Genomic DNA, 18808 nt, shown 5'->3' on the forward strand with positions numbered 1-18808 from the left:
AAAAATATTGCCATTAATTGGGAGCTAAGTAGTCCACCAATATACTCACTTCCTTGACTTGAGTGCACTTCTCTCCTTCAGGGGATGAGAGACACTGTGTTTTGCGGCTCCTTCTAGCTCTCTCGATGGGAGCGGGTCTGTCTGACTCCGTGCTGCTCCGTAATGTCACTGATCTTCTTGGTCGGGCTGAAGGTACCTCAGCAGAAGAGGTGTCAGTCTGGTCATCACGTAGCTCTGAGCTGGTTTCTTCGCTCCCTGTCTCATCTTCCATAGCATCTGGCTCCTCCTCTTCGCTTTCCTAGAGCAAGATCGTCACGGAAACATTATGATATAGGGATTAACATGAGGTCACATCCTACTCTCATTTACACTAGTGTCAAACCAGAGTCACACCACTGACTTCAGCTGAATTATACCCCTATATATGCCACAGTGTCATACCATTTAGGCCCCCAAGTTTAGGTTCGGTTACAAAACCTAGTATTAAAATGAATTTGTATTCCTATTTTTTTAAAATGTCAATGAAAACAGTTTTCCGTTTCAGTGTGAATGTTCCTCTGCTGTGCTTGTAACTCTAACATTGCAATCTTGTGCTAAGGCATGAGAACTGGGAAGTGAAACTGACTAGAAAAAGAATGAAACTGACTAGGTTTTTTTTTCATTTTCCAAGCTGAGAGAAGGTAAAAAGCAAATTAGATGTTAAAGCATTCTTCTTTTGAAGTCCTCAAAGTGATGGAAAAATGTATCACATCCTTTGATAATCTACTCCAATGATTAATTACCCTGTTAAAAAGAAGCACTAAAGCTGGTCAAAAAATGTTTTGTTTCAAGTTTTTTACTGGAAAATACCATTTTCACTGAAATGGAAACATTTAGAAAAATGTGTCAATTTTGATGAAATTTTGTTTAGGCAATAAAAACTGAAACAAAGCATTTTGATGATGTTGAAATGTCCCACTTTCATATTTTCAGAATGGAATATTTAGATTTTTCATTTCAAAATGACTTTTCCAAATGATATTCATTGTTTTTATGTAAAAAAAAAAGTTTTAAAAGTTTTAAAAAGTGAAAAATTGGAAATGTTTTTATTTTATCAAAAGGAAACATTTTGATCGATCCGACACAGAGTTTTTTCAGAATTTCATTTAGTGGGAAATTGAAATGTTCTGATTACCATTGCATTTTGGAATGGAAAAAAATTAAAATGTGCAGAATTTCCTGCAAAACAGAAAATCCAGCTCCTCATCAGCTCTGAAGCATAGTATCTCCAAATTTGAAATTCTACAATGTCCCTCATAAACAAAAAATGCTGGACACCGAACATATATATGTAAATGCACACAGCAGATGAAATGTCGCTCAGAATTTCAGTTTCAGTAAGTGTCAGTGCATCGTTTTGCTCACATTTGGATTTTCTTAATGAGAAATCAGAATTTGACCAAGGAGGATTATACTTTAATCCTGCCATCATTTTCTAACATTCAAGCCCATTAACTTGGAAGGGCTTGAGTGGGTATTAAGGCTCCCCAGTTTGTCTTGTCTTACAATGTATGGTTTTGTCTGTTACCAGAAATCATATTGCATATGTGAACTGAGTTAATAATGACTATTAACTGCACCACTCAGGGGCACACAAATCTTACCCCTCCAAGGGTAAATGTACACAGCAAAAACTGTGCATGAGCTAGCCTACCTGAGCAAGACTGAATCCAACAATATCGGCGAAGACGGAAACGCATGGGTCTCAGTGCACGTTGTACAACCCTGGCACGGACCCTGAGTACATACTTCGCTCACTAGCGCACTCTGAAGCTCCCGCTTTGCTGTCTTCATTACTATGGTTACCCATGCTAGCTGGAGTTAAGCTAGCTCAGGCAGGTTAGCCTATGTGCAGCTTTTGCTGTGTAGACAAACTCTAAACATCACCAAGCCTCGCCACTTTGTTCCACTTCATAGAATCATAGTCTTTAAAGTTGGTATGCATACTTCCACCTTTTCATGTTCTCTATATGTATAAATATCTCCTGTCTGTGTGTTCCATTCTATGCATCCGAAGAAGTGAGCTGTAGCCCACGAAAGCTCATGCTGAAATAAATTTGTTAGTCTCTAAGGTGCCACAAGTACTCCTGTTCTTTTTGCGGATACAGACTAACACGGCTGCTACTCTGAAACCTACTGACTTCAGTGTGTCTTGGATCCACACCTGATTTTGATGTGTGTATGATTTGGGCCCAAGTCCCACAAACACTTGCTCCTTATCTACACTCAAAGGGTTTTCAGCTATAACTATATTGGTATAGCTATGCTGGCAAACCCTCCTAGTGGAGAGACAGCTCAGGTGGCAAAAGAGTGCTTTTGTAGATATGCAGTAGAATCTCAGAGTTACGAACCCCAGAGTTACAAATTGACCGGTCAACCACACACCTCATTTGGAACGGGAAGTGGGCAATCAGGCAGCAGAGAGAGAAAAATAAAAGGCAAATACAGTACAGTACTACTAAAAATAATAAAGGGAAAGTATAAACAAAGATTTGACAAGGTAAGGAAACTCTTTCTGTGCTTGTTTTGTTTAAATTAAGATGGTTAAAAGCAGCATTTTTCTTCTGCATAGTAAAGTCTCAAAGTGGTTTTAAGTCAATGTTCAGTTGTAAACTTTTGAAAGAACGACCAGAACGATTTGGTCAGAGTTACGAACATTTCAGAGCTATGAAAAAAACCTCCCTTCCTGAGGTGTTCATAACTCACAGGCTCTACTGTGGAAGAGGCGAGGAGAGGAGGGATAGCTCAGTGGTTTGAGAATTAGCCTCCTAAACCCAGGGTTGTGAGCTCAATCCTTGAGGGGGCTACTTAGGGATCTCAGGCAAAAAATCAGTACTTGGTCCTGCTAGTGAAGGACTCAATGACCTTTCAGGGTCCCTTCCAGCTCTATGAGATAGGTACAGCTCCATATACTGTAGTCTATAACAGTTACCTGAATGAAATAAGTAAAAGGCCTTTTTTGCCAGTATAACTTTGTCTACACTAGGGGTTTTGCCAGCAAAGCTCTACTAGTTAGAAGCAGGATTTTTTTCACACTCCTAACCTCCAAAGCTATGTCAGCAAAGCTTTTCAGTTTAGACCAGGCCTTAACAGGTGCTTAACTTTACCCATGAATAATGCCATTGGATTCACATGTGCAAAGTTAAGTATGTGGATAAGGGCTTCTCCACACGTGTTACTGCATTGGTTTAACTTCAGGTGTTATTTCAAACAAACTTAGTTAAACTGGTTGCAAAGGTTGGGTGGACACTTATTTCTGTTCAAGAGTACTTTATCTGGGTTTAGGTTAAGCTGATCAGACACAGGTTTAAGCTAAACCAAAATAAGTCACTTTTAAACAGAAACAAGAGCGTTCACATGGGACCGGTTTAACGGCACCAGTTCACGCCGTTCATGGGTGCGCAGACAAGGCCTACATCTTTGTAGGATTGAGGCCACAGAATGTATAGTCGTTGGGACACTCTTGTCGTTCACTTGTTCTATAAAGCACCTAGAACAATTTTAAGTGCTGTGAACTTAACATATTAAGCAATAAGTAATGAATAGAGTACTGGAACCCATGCTGACTCAAGTGTGACTGATAAATGTCCTTTCCGCATCTAGCATTTATACTGCAGTACTGTCTCGGAGCGCTAGTCATGGCCCAAGACACCACTGTGCTAGGAGCTGTACAAACACAAAGACAGCCCTTGCTCCAAAAAGCTTACAGTCCAAGTAGAAGACAAGAGACAATGGATGGATACAGACAGACAGATCACACAGCACAAGGAAACAAGCTGCTTAACTACTGCCAAACTTTTGTAGGCATCACAGCAAAACAGAGCTTCAAGGAGAGATGAAGGAGGAACAGTCAGTATGGATTCACCAAGGGCAAGTCATGGCTCATTAACCTAACTGCCTTCTATGAGGAGATAACTGGGTCTGTGGATGAGGGGAAAGCAGTGGATGTGTTATTCCTTGACTTTAGCATAGCTTTTGATACGGTCTCACACAGTATTCTTGCCGGCAAGTTAAAGAAGTATGGGCTGGATGAATGGACTATAAGGTGGATAGAAAGCTGGCTAGATCGTCGGACTCAACGGGTAGTGATCAATGGCTCCATGTTTAGGTGGCAGCCGGTTTCAAGCGGAGTGCCCCAAGGGTCGGTCCTGGGGCCGGTTTTGTTCAATATCTTCATTAATGATCTGGAGGATGGCGTTGACTGCACCCTCAGCAAGTTTGCAGATGACACTAAGCTGGGAGGAGTGGTAGATACGCTGGAGGGTAGGGATAGGATACAGAGAGACCTAGACAAATTAGAGGACTGGACCAAAAGAAACCTGATGAGGTTCAATAAGGACAAGTGCAGAGTCCTGCACTTAGGACAGAAGAATCCCATTCACTGTTACAGACTAGGGACCAAATGGCTAGGCAGCAGTTCTGCAGAAAAGGACCTAGGGGTTACAGTGGACGAGAAGCTGGATATGAGTCAACAGTGTGCTCTTGTTGCCAATAAGGCTAATGGCATTTTAGGCTGTATAAGTAGGGGTATTGCCAGCAGATCAAGGGACGTGATCATTCCCCTCTATTTGACATTTGTGAGGCCTCATCTGGAGTACTGTGTCCAGTTTTGGGTCCCACACTACAAGAAAGATGTGGAAAAATTGGAAAGAGTCCAGCGGAGGGCAACAAAAATGATTAGGGGGCTGGAGCACATGATCTACAAGGAGAGGCTGAGGGAACTGGGATTGTTTAGTCTGCAGAAGAGAAGAATGAGGGGGGATTTGATAGCTGCTTTCAACTACCTGAAAGAGGGTTCCAAAGAGGATGGATCTAGACTGTTCTCAGCGGTACCTGATGACAGAACAAGGAGCAATGGTCTCAAGTTGCAGTGGGGGAGGTCTAGGTTGGATATTAGGAAAATCTTTTTCACTAGGAGGGTGGTGAAGAACTGGAATGGGTTACCTTGGGAGGTGATGGAATCTCCATCCTTAGAGGTTTTTAAGGTGAGGCTTGACAAAGCCCTGGGGCTGGGATGATTTAGCTGGGAATCGGTCCTGCTTTGAGCAGGGGGTTGGACTAGATGACCTCCTGAGGTCCCTTCCAACCCTAATATTCTATGATTCTATGAATGGCTTTTAGGATATTTATGAGGAGCTCCTCCCAAAGGGGAAGGGCAGCCCTAGGGTGCTTATTGAAAATTTATATTTCCAAAAAGCAATGTCATGTGCTGAGCACCGTTCTATAGCAAGGTGAATGAGCACAGTCCAATGTGTACCTCTGCAGATCCCGCAGCGTTAAAATCGACAGCTGACGACCTCCTTTTCTTCTGCACAAAAATGGATTTCCGCCTCTTTCTGCGTCTTGCTGGTTTGATGTGTCCACTTTTCATGTTGTTATTTTCCCCAATTGGAGGCTTAATGATTTTTTTCCTCTTCCCATAATAATAGGCTGGAGCAAAACATACAATAAAAACACAATCACAAAGAAAATTAAGCTTTTGCTTGCCTATGCTATCAATCCAATGAAATACACCACTACTTCATAACAGCTTTCATAGGGAACTTTAAAGAAATCTTGATTGTCAGACAATGTCCCAAGGAAGAATGAAATACCTGATGCTATCTTGGCCTATTGTCACAAAATGGAAAAACCATTATAATTTAGACATCTATTCAGACATATTTATCCACCATATGTTAAATCCTGAAGTCCTTACTTAATACTTACTTAGGCAAAACTTTTGCTGTACAGGCTGAGAATTTTGCCTGAGTAAGAACTGAATAAGAATTCTGATCTGTGGCACCACTTTAAATCTGGAGAGTATCTGCCCAGATCTATGGCGTTGCCTGGATTTACATCTGGGTAGCTGAGGCTCCAGTTGGGTCAGATCTTGAAGTTCATAGCATGAAAATTACCAGCTTTCAAAGGTGCGGAGAGTCTGCAGCTGCCATCTGCTTCAATGGGAGCTTCCAGCATTCAGCTCTTCTGAATATCATGGCCAAAGTATTTGTTGAGTCAATGCACCAAATACCTGACTTCTGTTGGCTTCAGTGGGCTATGGCTCAGGTCCTAAATGAATAAATATTTCTCTATATAACAATGATTGGTCCCAGACTGCATATGAGTTGTATATAGAGACAGGGCCCGATTCTCCTCTCACTGTGCGGTCAGTCAGGAGTGACTCATTTGAAATCAATAAAATTATCCGAGTGTAAAATTCGTGTGAGAGGAGGATGTAACCCAATTCTACCTCCAGGACCTAATTCAGCCGTCCATTGCTGTTCAGCAAAGTCGTCTTCAGGGAGGCGTAAGCATGTGCATAACTTTAAGCAAGAGCCTTCCTGTACAAGGATGCACTTGAGTGCTCAGCTGGAGCCTCAGCTACCTAGACGTAAATCCAGGGCAGTGCCATAGATTTTGGCAGACACTGCAGATTTATAGTGGTGCCACAGATCCGAATTTGACTTATTAGCAATGAATAATGTGGTCCAAAGAAGTTACTCCTTTAAAAGTTAAGCAAAATACAGCCTGTGCAAGATCACCACCAACTGGATGTTGGTGCATATTAGTGAAAGTAAACACCTGATGCTGCAGAGGTTAAAAGAACAAAGAATGGCAAAATCATCTTCTAAGGATGCGTACCGCAGGATTTTTCTGACAGCGTGGCGTGTACATGCACACACAGCACAGGTATAAATAGCAGTGCAGATGATGAGGCTGTAAAGACACACCCGAGGGGTGTGGGTATGTACCTGGACCTGCACCATGTGTGCGAGATCACGCCAGCAGGGGTGGGGTGGCACGCTCTTCAAAATGCACCCTCCCCGCCCCGGGTGGTGCTGGTGGGGACAGGGTCACGCAAGTGGGGGCAGGCCCACGCCTTTCCCAGAACGACCGGTATTCCGAGAAAGGCGTGAGTGGCCACCCGACTGCTGCAGCGGAAGCCCTTCCCCGGCCTGGGAAAAGATACCGGCAGCAGGGAAAAGCTAGCAGCTGCCTGCTGCTGGAGCCCTTCGCTTCCACAGGGAAAGGCTCTGGCAGTGGGGAAAGGTTTCCAGCTCCCCACTGCTGGAGCCCTTCTGCTCCACAGGGAAAGGCAGCTTCTCCAGCAGAGCCTTTCACTGACCCAGGTAGCTACACGCTGCAGGGTGGACGCAGCCTGCTTTTCACTGCAGCCTGTAGCTGTCCATATACGCCACTCTGCCGAAAGCGGTGTGTTGTTTACACGGAGCCTTAATGTAATAGGTGGCCTAAATTGGAAAATATTAGATCAGGGATCGGCAGCCTTTGGCACACGGCCCGCCAGGGTAAGCCCTCTGGCTGGGCCGATTTGTTTACCTTTCGCGTCTGCAGGTTTGGCCGATCGCAGCTCCCTCTGGCCGTGGTTCGCCGCTCCAGGCCAATGGGGGCTGCGGGAAGCGGTGGCCAGCACATCCCTCCGACTGCGGCCAGTGGGAGCTGCGATCAGCCGAACCTGCGGACGGAGCATGTGCCAAAGGTTGCCGATCCCTGTGTTAGATACTCCAACTGGCATCCTTCTGTAGACAGAGAAACCGTAAAGAGTCCATGGGAAAAAGTGAACACAATGGCAGGCCAAGCAAAGATCCTTGGGGCCTGAAGTTGGAGGGAGACTCTAAAATGGAGACCCTGGAGGACTGGGTTTGTGACCTTCCTGTTCACACATCCCACTGTGGGTCTGTCTGGCTTGGTGCACTGTGACCTGGTGAGCGCTCAGTTCCCTGTGCTAGAGAGAGCAGGCCTAGGGTGCTGAGCACCAGTCAGTGAGCTCAGCCCACAGGACAGGCTGCATTTTGTTGCATTAGTGTTACTATTTGCAATATCTTATACTATAGGAAAAGAAAGAAAGAAAGGTATCAAATTACGTTTATTTTTATAACTATATCATGAACATCCGCCCACCGCTCTGATTCTTCTAGCGAGAGAGCAACAGTTTAGCTGATACTCACTGTATTTCGTTTTGGTATGAATGGAGCAGTTCTCAGGGCAGACTTCGGCGACCAGCACAGGGCTAAACAAATTTGGGCAGCACTCCAGTTTTGCACAGACTCTTCTGCAGAAATCTGCCACTTGGTCAGACGTTCGCACAATCTTGACTGTTGCCCTGTACGTTTTCCCTCTGTATCTAGGAAAGGATATTGCAAGATCACACATAACTAATGAAGTGAGAACAGCGGATGCTATAAACCCAGTCCTGCCCTCTATTACGTAGATGCTCCTCTCACTGACTTCCGGGGGAGTGGGACCAATGTACTGAAGTGCAGAATTAAGACATACCGGTTGTACCGATTGTATTTCAGATACGTTAAAATGAGGATAGGCAGCATGCAGTAAAGGTGGTGGAGGAGGTTACAGTACTCAAGGTCAGAGAGACCACAGGGTGGACAAGGTTTTGAGCTGTGGGTTTAGAGAGAAAAGGGCATCGGAAGACTGGCTATTTGGGGGAAGGCGAGAGACAAGAGAGTCAAAGATGACAGCAAGGTCACAACTGCGGGAGCTGTCAGTGGGAATGCTGCATTGCATTTTATTCTATGGTTCTGCACACGCCCAGTCTGCAGACCCTTGGGCCCAGGATTACGATCTCTGCCTGGCATGCTGACCGGCCGTAAAGAGCCGTGAGCAGTGCGGGCTTATGGTGGTGCAGTTGCAAGCACGGGGTGGCTTGCTGACGATATGTCAATTCATGGGCCTAGCTGAGACCTGCTTCACAAGCCTCCTCCAAGTGGGTAGGTGCTCTCTGGGGTCACCTGTCTTTTAGGGGGGCCAGCACTGAACAAGATTCTAGAGTAGTAGCCACAGGGTGCAGAGATTGCTCCTGCTGGACCTCTGTCTGAAACCATCCATTTCTGCTTTAACCTGGAATCTCTATCTTCCAAGAGGTTTTCACCCCGAGTCACTGTTTGCCTGGGTGGATGTCCCCCGTTTAGTGACACCACAACATTTGTCTTTTTACTACGATGGGTCTGACTTTGTTTATTTTCTGGTGTTCTTCACTGTGCTGTAATTTAAATGGCTGGTTCAGCATCTTAGGGGTCTATCCCAAAACCCACTGAAGTCAATTGGAATCTTTCCAATGACTTCACGAGCCTTAGGATCACACCCCCAAAGATCTAGATCCTTGAGGATATTTAGGCACCTAATTCCCATTGGAACCATGGGAGTTGGGCACCTAAATACCTTTGAGAACCTGGGCCTAGGTACTTTGCGGTGAGCAGAGAAGAGAAAATGTTAGAAGAAAAATTCAGCTCTCAGATCTGTGTAGTGGACTTTGCCTCCAGTATTCTGCTCTTCTTCTCTAGGATATGACCCAAAGCCCATTGAAGTCCACGAGAGCCTTTCCATTCATTTTGTTGGGCTTTGGATGAGGCCTAAGTGCCTGGAATTCCTAAGGGAATATTCAGAACTCAGATTCATAAGGCCGAGGTTAGCCCTAAACCATGTGCTATGAAATCTTTTGTTATGGTGTTTTATACAGAGCATTTATGAGCGATAAACGCTGAAGGAAGGTAGAGTTTCATACCTTGTGTAATATACCGCAGTGGTGAACTTTGAAAAACCACTTATCCGCATAATTTATTGAATAGCCACGTAAAAGCTAGTGTAAACAGCGAGATACCGGTTTTTAAAGCACGTCTTACGCATTGTGCATAATGGCAGCAGGAGAGACACCTGAGCGAACGCATGGTAGAGCAGTGGTTTGGTACTATAAATATGTGCAGAGGAGAGAAAAGTAGAAAGAGCTCACTGGGCTGGAACTGATGAAGAGCAAAGATACTGTGGCCAAGATGGACGGGAGAAGGGATGCAGGCAGCATGTGTGACAGTAGCACTGAGGCCAGGAGCCCTTGAACAGGAGGGCAGATGCTACCAGGCAGACTTGGACCAGGGCGAAGAAAGGAGAGTGGGATGTGGAACAAAGGAGAGATGTGGAACAGATGTGAGGAGAGGCATCCTTAAATGACCCGTCACTCTAAGACTGAAAGTTACGCCATAACTCAGAGGGTAACTGTTAAAGCATAACTTCCTTCTTTAGTCCAACCACCACGATCCTGTTCTGGAAATGTGGAGGTGCTTTAAGAGAGCTATCGGAGCCTCAGGACCATTGCAAGTTATCAGTGCCTGGGATGCTCAGAGGCCTTTATTCAATGGCGATTTAGGAGGAAAACTAAATACGATCTGAACTTTGTTTTTACAAAACAATAAGTGATCAAGGGTCAGCAAGGTGCAAACGATACTGCCATTACTACACTGACTGCAAATGGCGCTAGGGTATAATTAGCAATGACACAATGCTTTACAGTCACTGTACTTTAGGTACCTAAGTCCCTCTGAATTTAATGGGAGTCAGTGCCTAAACACCTTTCAAAATCTGGTCCTATCTCATGAGTACTCCCATGTGTTTTCAAATGATCTGATCGTTTATGAGTCTCGAGAGACTCCAATAGGCGTGCTGTACAAAATGGAAAAAATGCTCCCTTTCCCCTCCCAAGAGGTAAGAGAACATTACTGTCTCATTGCACAGATGGCATGACTGCCGGGAGAGCAGAGGAAGTCATGGTTAAAATGGGTTCTACAAAACCTAATGCAAACAGAAATGATTCTATGGAAAATTACACCAACAGAAACCAGTCCTTCCAAGGGGACAAATTCTTCCACCTTTAATTCATAGATGCATAGACTTTAAGGCCATAAGGGACGATCAGATCATCTAGTCTGATCTTCTGTGTAACTTGGGCCAGAGAATTTCATCCAGTAACATCTGCACTGATCCGCAATAACTTGTGTTTAGCTAAAGCATCTTTTCCAGAAAGGCATGATTTGAAGACATCAAGTGATGGAGAATCCACCACTTCCCTTGGCACTTTTTTCCAATGGTTAATAACCCTCTTAAAAAGTTGTACCTTATTTTTAATTGGAATATACACCGCTACCTTGATATAACGCTACCTGCTATAACATGAATTCGGATATAACGCAGTAAAGCAGCGCTCCGGGGGGAGGGGCTGTGCGCTCCGGCAGATCAAAGCAAGTTCAATATAACGTGGTTTCACCTATAACGCGGTAAGATTTTTTGGCTCTCAAGGACAGCGTTATATTGAGGTAGAGGTGTATCTGGATTTAACTTCCAGACATTGGTTCTTGTTGTACCTTTTCCCACTGGGTTAAATAGCCCTTTAGCATCTGGTATTTTCTCCTTGTGAAGGTACTTCTATTCCTCAAATGAAGTTACCTCTTGATCAGTAGCATAGTCAAGGGTAAACATCAGATAAACTGAGTTAATCCACTTCTCACTGGGCGAATAGGGAGTTTAGGTTACTTCACCCACTTCTTTTTCTATTGCTACACCACTGCTCCACATCTTTTTCCCAAAAAAGACAGTTACTCACCTTTGTAACTGTTGTTCTTCGAGATGTGTTGCTCATATCCATTCCAGTTAGGTGTGCGCGCGCTGCGTGCACGTTCGTCGGAAGATTTTTACCCTAGCAACACTCGGTGGGTCAGCTGGGCGCCCCCTGGAGTGGCGCCGCTATGGCACCGGATATATACCCCTGCTGACCCATCCGCCCCTCAGTTCCTTCTTGCCGGCTACTCTGACAGTGGGGAAGGAGGGCGGGTTTGGAATGGATATGAGCAACACATCTCGAAGAACAACAGTTACAAAGGTGAGTAACCGTCTTTTCTTCTTCGAGTGCTTGCTCATATCGATTCCAATTAGGTGATTCCCAAGCCTTACCTAGGGGGTGGGGTCGGAGTGAGATGTTGCAGAATGCAAAACTGCTGAGCCAAAGGCTGCATCATCTCTGGATTGTTGGACCAGTGCATAATGTGAGGCAAAGGTGTGGACCGAGGACCAGGTAGCTGCGCGACATATCTCCTGGAAGGGTACGTGAGCCAGGAAGGCAGCAGAAGAAGCCTGAGCCCTGGTGGAATGTGCAGTGAGGTGGCTCGATGGAACATGGGCCAAGTCACAGCAGGTGCGGATGCACGATGTCACCCAAGATGAAATCCTCTGGGAGGAGACAGGTAGGCCCTTCGTTCGGTCTGCCACTGCGACGAAGAGTTGGGGCGTTTTACGAAAGGGCTTTGTCCGCTCAATATAAAATGCGAGCGCCCTACGGACGTCTAGGGAGTGCAATTGTTGCTCCCTTCGCGATTTGTGTGGCTTCGGAAACAAGACCAGAAGGAAGACATCCTGGTTGATATGAAAGGCCGACACTACCTTAGGGAGGAAGGCCGGATGTGGTCGCAACTGCACCTTGTCCTTGTGAAACACAGTATACGGTGGGTCCACCATGAGAGCCCGAAGCTCGGAGACTCGTCTGGCCGATGTAATGGCTACGAGGAAAACTGTCATCCAGGACAGGTATAGCAGCGAGCAGGTTGCCAGTGGCTCGAATGGGGCAGTCATAAGTCTGGTTAGAACCAGGTTGAGGTCCCAGGTTGGGGCGGGGTGGCGAACTTGGGGGTATAAGCACTCCAAGCTCTTGAGGAACCTAGAACCCATAGGGTGCGAGAATACGGAGCGGCCACTCTCCCCTGGGTGGAAGGTAGAAATGGCTGCCAAGTGTACCCTCAGTGATGACACTGCCAGGCCCTGCTGTTTGAGAGACCAGAGGTAGTCCAAGATGGAATGGATCGGGACCTCGGTGGGAGTAACATTGTGCGTTTCGCACCAGCAGGAGAAACCCTTCCACTTGGCCAGATATGTTAACCGAGTGGAAGGTTTCCTACTACCCAGGAGTACCTGTTGTACCGAGGCAGAGCAGCGTAACTCGGATCGGTTTAGCCATGCAGCAGCCATGCTGTGAGGTGCAGGGATTGCAGGTCTGGGTGGTGAAGTCTGCCGTGATCCTGCATTATGAGGTCTGGGCAAAGAGGCAGGGGAATCGGGTTGGCTATCGACAGGTCTAGCAACATGGTGTACCAGTGCTGCCTGGGTCACGCTGGAGCGATCATGATCAGGTGCGCTCTGTCCCTGCGGAGTTTTAGCAGGATGCTGTGAACCAGCGGGAATGGTGGAAAAGCGTACAGCAGATGGCTCGTCCACGGCATCAGAAAAGCATCCAAGATCGAGCCCGGGGAGAGGCCTTGGAATGAGCAGAAGGTCTGGCACTTCCTGTTCTCGCGAGAAGCAAAGAGGTCTATGCGGGGAAAGCCCCACTTCCGGAAAACGGAATGGATGACGTCTGGACGAATCGACCACTCGTGAGACAGGAAGGATCTGCTGTGGCGATCCGCCAGAGTGTTCCGGACCCCTGGGAGAAAGGACGCTACCAGATCTATCGACTGGGCTATGCAGAAGTCCCAGAGCTGGATAGCTTCCTGGCAAAGAGGGGAGTACTGTGCGCCTCCCTGCTTGTTTATGTAATACATGGCCGTTGTGTTGTCTGTGAACACTGAGACACAACGGCCTTGTAGGTGCTGCTGAAACGCCTGGCACACAAGGCGGACTGCTCTCAGCTCTCGGACATTGATGTGCAAGGCCAGCTCTTGAGCTGACCAAAGGCCTTGAGTGCGAAACTGACCAAGGTGAGCACCCCAGCCAAGAGATGAGGCGTCCGTCGTCAGGGACACCGAGGGGTGAGGTGGATGGAACGGCATCCCTGCACACACCAGAGAGGGCATCGACCACCAGTCGAGGGAGCCTAGGATGCTCGGGGGGATCGTGACGATCATGTCTATGCTGTCTCTGCTCGGGTGGTTCACCGAGGTGAGCCACGATTGGAGTGGACGGAGGCGAAGCCTGGCATGTTTGGTTATGAACGTGCAGGCAGCCATGTGACCTAGGAGACCTAGGCAAGTGCGAGCCGAAGTTGTCGGGAAGTTCCGTAGAACTTGTATAATTGTTACCATCACCTGAAACCGAGGCTGAGGTAAGCAGGCTCTGGCGAGATTGGAGTCCAGGATGGCCCCAATGAATTCTATTCTCTGTGTGGGAACCACAGTGGATTTCTCTATATTGATCATCAGGCCTAGACGCAGGAATAGGTCCTTGACGATGCCCACATGACGGGTAACTTGGGCCTCGGAGGTCCCTCGAATGAGCCAATTGTCTAGATACGGAAAAACGTGTATCCGACAGCGACGGAGGGAGGCGGCGACTACAGCCATGCATTTTGTGAATACTCTTGGGGCTGTAGAGAGGCCAAACGGAAGGACCGTAAACTGGAAATGTTGACGGTTGGCCACTAACTGGAGGTACCTTCTGTGTGGAGGATAAATGGCGACGTGAAAATACGTGTCCTTCATATCGAGGGCGGCATACCAGTCTCCGGGATCCAAGGATGGGATGATGGTCCCCAGGGATACCATGTGGAACTTCAGCTTTATCATGAACTTGTTGAGTTCCCACAGGTCTAGGATAGGTCTGAGACCTCCCTTCGCCTTGGGGATTAGGAAATAGCGGGAGTAGAACCCCTTGCCCCTTTCGTCCTTCGGTACCTCCTCTATAGCTCCGATGGCGAGGAGCATCCGCACCTCTTGCAAGAGGAATTGCTCGTGAGAGGGGTCCCTGAAGAGGGACGAGGATGGAGGGTGGGAGGTGGGGGGCGAAATAAACTGGAGGCGGTACCCAAGTTCCACCATGCGTAGGACCCAACGATCTGAGGTTAGATGGGACCACGCAGGGAGGAAAAAGGAGAGACGGTTGTAAAAGGGAGGGAACGGATCCTGGGTAATAACTGGTACGCCGTCCTCGGGTGTGCCTTCAAAAGTTTGGCTTTGGCCCCGCTGGTGGCTTGGCGGGGCCCTGATTTTGGCCCCCTTGGAGTCCCGACTGTCGCCTACGACCGCCTCGGCCACGCCTTCTGCCAAAGTCCTGTCTTTGTCTAGGCGCAGGGTAAGGGCGGTGAGGCTGGGAACGGAAAGGCTGGCGCTGAGTCACCGGCGTGTGCATGCCGAGAAAGCGCATAGTGACCCTGCTGTCCTTTAGGCTTTGCAGCCTAGGGTCAGTTTTTTCAGAGAACAGGCCTTTGCCATCGAAGGGCAAGTCCTGTATAGTATGCTGCAGCTCCGGGGGAAGGCCCGACACCTGGAGCCATGAAATGCGCCTCATGGCAACATCCGAAGCCAGAGTCCTGGCAGCGGAGTCAGCTGCATCCAACGATGCCTGGAGGGAAGTTCTCGTCACTTTCTTCCCTTCTTCCAGGAGGGCAGCAAACTCCTGACGGGAGTCCTGAGGAAGCAACTCCGTAAATTTGCCCACCACCACCCAGGTGTTGTAATTGTAGCGGCTAAGCAGGGCTTGCTGGTTTGCTACATGGAGTTGAGGGGCCCCTGCCGAGTACACCTTACGGCCCAGTAAGTCCATTCGCCTAGCCTCCTTCGATTTAGGGGCTGGTGCCTGCTGGCCATGGCGTTCCCTCTCATTGACGGACTGGACGACAAGGGAGCAATGGGGAGGATGTACATATAGGTACTCGTACCCCCTGGAGGGTACTATGTACTTGCGTTCGACTGCCCTGGCCGTGAGCGGGATAGAGGCTGGAGACTGCCAGATGGTATCCGCATTGGCTTGGATCGTCCGAATGAACGGTAGGGCCACTCTAGTGGGGGCGTCAGCCGACAGAATGTCTACGACCGGATCCTCTATCTCCGAGACTTCCTTCACTTGGAGGTTCATATTGAGTGCCACCCGTCTCAGGAGGTCCTGATGGGCCCTCAAGTCGATTGGAGGAGGGCCCGAGGAGGACGTTCCTGCCACTGCCTCATCTGGGAAGGAAGAAGAAGAAAGGCCGGGGACAAGCGGGTCCTGCGTGGGCTCGTGCTCCTGGACGACCTCCTGTTCCAGTGGGATCTGGGAGTCCGGAGGCTGAACCGGGGCTTCCTCCGTACCGGTCGGAGGGGGATGGCTAACTGTCACCTCTGGCACCCGGTGCTCTGACGAAACAGAGCGGGATGGGATCACAGGTACGCCTTGGGCCTGGTGGTACGCCCAAGGTGTCCAGAATGACCACGGATGGGGGCCCAGGGTCCTGGGCCTGGGACTCCTGGAAGACTCTGGTGTGCACATCCGAATCACAGTCCTGCGCGTATGAACTGCCCGCACGGGACGACACTGATGCATGTCTGGATGGCCATGGAGGAGCTGAAAAGCCCTGGGCAGAGTCTCCCTCTCTAGCTGACGTCACTCGATGCGGCACCGGGGATCAGTACCGGGAGGCATACTGGTACCGGGAGCGAGATCGGGACCTGCGACCGGAGCGGTGCCGGGAGGTCGACTGAGATCTCGAGGCTCGACGACGGGAGTGGCTACGAGAGTCACGGTGCATGGAGCGGTGCCGGGAGCTGGATTGGTGCCGAGTGTATCGGGCCGGCGAACGGGACACTGACCGGTGCCGCGAGTACGACTGGTACCGAAATGGAGAACGGTGCCGGGACTGCGAGCGGCGTCAGGACCTGGATCGGCGATGGGACCGAGAACGTCTGCGGGACTGCGATCGTGAACGGTGCTGCTCTGCGGTGCCGACGGAGGGTGGTCTGATCAAGGCAGGCTTGCCGATCGACTGTATAACCCGCACCGGCGGTGCCGGGGGTTGAGGCAGCGCAGACTCCGTCATTGCAATCAACTCCCTCGCCGTGGAAAATGTCTCCGGCATGGAGGGAATAGTGAGCTCAACCATGGCTCGCACCGGGGAGCTTTCAGGCACCGGATTCGACGGCTCTTGCGTGGCCGGAATCGACGGTGCCGATGCTGTCGGTGCCACAGCAGGTATCGGTGCCGGGCGGTCCGACTTAGTAGAGTGCTCAGGCTGTGGAGCAGGCGGCGCGGACGCAGCAGGAGTCTTGTGTCTCTTCACCCTCGGAGAGAGGGATCAGTGCCGAGGGAGCACGTCTTGAAGACTGTCCAGCGCTCGGTGCCGAGGGCGGAGGAATAAGAGCTGCCTCCATCAGGAGCTGCTTGAGACGAAAGTCCCACTCCTTTTTTGTTCTCGGCTTAAAGGTATGAGCAAGCACTCGAAGAAGAATAAACAGTTTGAGCTCAAAGTCCTACATGCACCATTTAACATGAGTAAGAACGGCAGAATCTCATCCTTAATGTGTACGCCCTGTGGTGCTGTGATCCCAAAGAGGACAGCATTGCACTACAGGGCCTGCAAAAGCAAAAGGTGGAACTAACAAGAAGGAGGAAAAAAGCAGACCAGTCATTTCATTGTCCAGGCGAGATACAAAGAATGAAGAACCGGCATGGATGGGGAAACACAAATGTGAGTTTTATAATGAAATCTGTCTCGATGACTCAAGTTGTTATTAGTGGCTACAGGTATGGAATATAATTTTAAACATGATTCTGGTCTTGGCAGTATCTCTGTAAGCTGTAAAACAAGATTTACTAATATTTTCCATACGTATCACTCTTCAAACCTTTTAACACTAAAGTCATTAATGTAATCTGAACTACCCTCTGACAGCCTCAGGAAAAGACCTACGCTGGCTACAATTCAAAAACCATTTTTCCATTAGTGTCATTAAAAATATTACTGTTATTGATATTATATTTTCCATCATGATAAGAATCTCATTTCGCCAGCTACTTTTAAGTAATAAGCATCTTGCACTAACAACCTGGGAGCACTGTACGACTTTAAAGTTCAGCAGTATCAACTGTAGCGCTAAGCTCAGTTGAACAATCTTGCTTTTCTAATTACATGTTTTACATCTAAAGCCAAAGGAAAAAGAATCTTCAGAGATCCCTATAGTAATGACCCATAGAGGAGAATTTACTAGGAAAAACCAGCGGAGGCATCCTCCAAGACACGAAAAGCCTAGTGCTAAATAGATGTTTCAAACAGCAGGAGCTCTCAACAGTACTCAAAGCACTTAACCGTTTCAGAATTCAGCCAATAGTCCCACTGGTCATTGGGGCTATTTTGAATAGTCAACTGACTAGCAAACTTGAATTTCCTTCAACAGTTCTTAGACTCTGCCCCTTTCCGCAGCAAGGAACTCACTGCTTACATCACTGAAAAAAACAGTCAACTGAATATGAGGGAGCGTCTTGCAGACACAAAGTACCCCCCACAACAAAGACCCCAGGCCAACCCCCACCATCCCTAAGAGAAACCGCAGCTCTCACAAATACAATACTAGAGGTTCTGAAGAACATCTGAGTGACTAAATACAAGCTGGACCCTGCCCATCATGGCTGGTGACATCCAACGCAGACTGGGACTGCTACCAATATAAACTCTCAATGTTTCTCTCTGAGATCCTGACTCTTTGAAGCATGTTGGTTTTTCTCTAGCAAATTCTCCAAAACTAAATAATCCTGGATGCCAATGATCTCACAAATTACTGCCTCCCTTTATAGGCAAAATTAATGAAAATGTGGCCATGACCTTACTCTAGCAGTATCTAATCTTCCACCAACATCTTAGACTCCTCATAATCAGGATTCAGTCTGGGAGCACTCCTGACAAAGCCTCATCATAATCATGGAGAGAGGTTACACTTCTGTGCCAGTCCCATTTGATCTATTTGCAGCCTCAGATGACCAAACAATGCTACTGACCCACACATGGGACATCACAGAGGTGGATGGTGTAGCTTGAAATTGGCTCTAATAATCTGCAAGTTATCTAACAACCTAGGCCATTTCCAAATATGCACTTTACACACCCTGGATCATTTTAAAAATGGCCAAATGAAATGTTATCAAAAACCTCCCTGAAAAATATTCACCGTTGGGCTAAGAAGGAGCATGAGACATTTTAGCCAAAAGTAGCTGTAACTACGTGGGTGAAATGAGACAATCGCCATGCTCCTGAATG

The 18808-nt window shown here is 47.9% G+C and overlaps 1 protein-coding gene across 3 annotated transcripts in view; it reads right to left on the minus strand.

Moving 5' to 3' along the window:
- SFMBT2 (Scm like with four mbt domains 2) overlaps positions 1 to 18808 on the minus strand; it is a 196453-nt gene that overhangs the window by 3444 nt on the left and 174201 nt on the right. For all 3 annotated transcript variants that reach the window (XM_044991443.1, XM_044991434.1, XM_044991452.1), the window contains exons 17-19: positions 7989 to 8164; positions 5297 to 5469; positions 50 to 298 (exon numbers count right to left, since the gene is read on the minus strand). In XM_044991443.1, coding sequence (XP_044847378.1) covers positions 50 to 298; positions 5297 to 5469; positions 7989 to 8164 — 598 coding nt within the window. The remainder of the gene's footprint in view (positions 1 to 49; positions 299 to 5296; positions 5470 to 7988; positions 8165 to 18808) is intronic.

This window comes from Mauremys mutica, chromosome 1 (assembly GCF_020497125.1).
Source record: "Mauremys mutica isolate MM-2020 ecotype Southern chromosome 1, ASM2049712v1, whole genome shotgun sequence".
Classification (NCBI taxonomy): Eukaryota; Metazoa; Chordata; order Testudines; family Geoemydidae; genus Mauremys; species Mauremys mutica.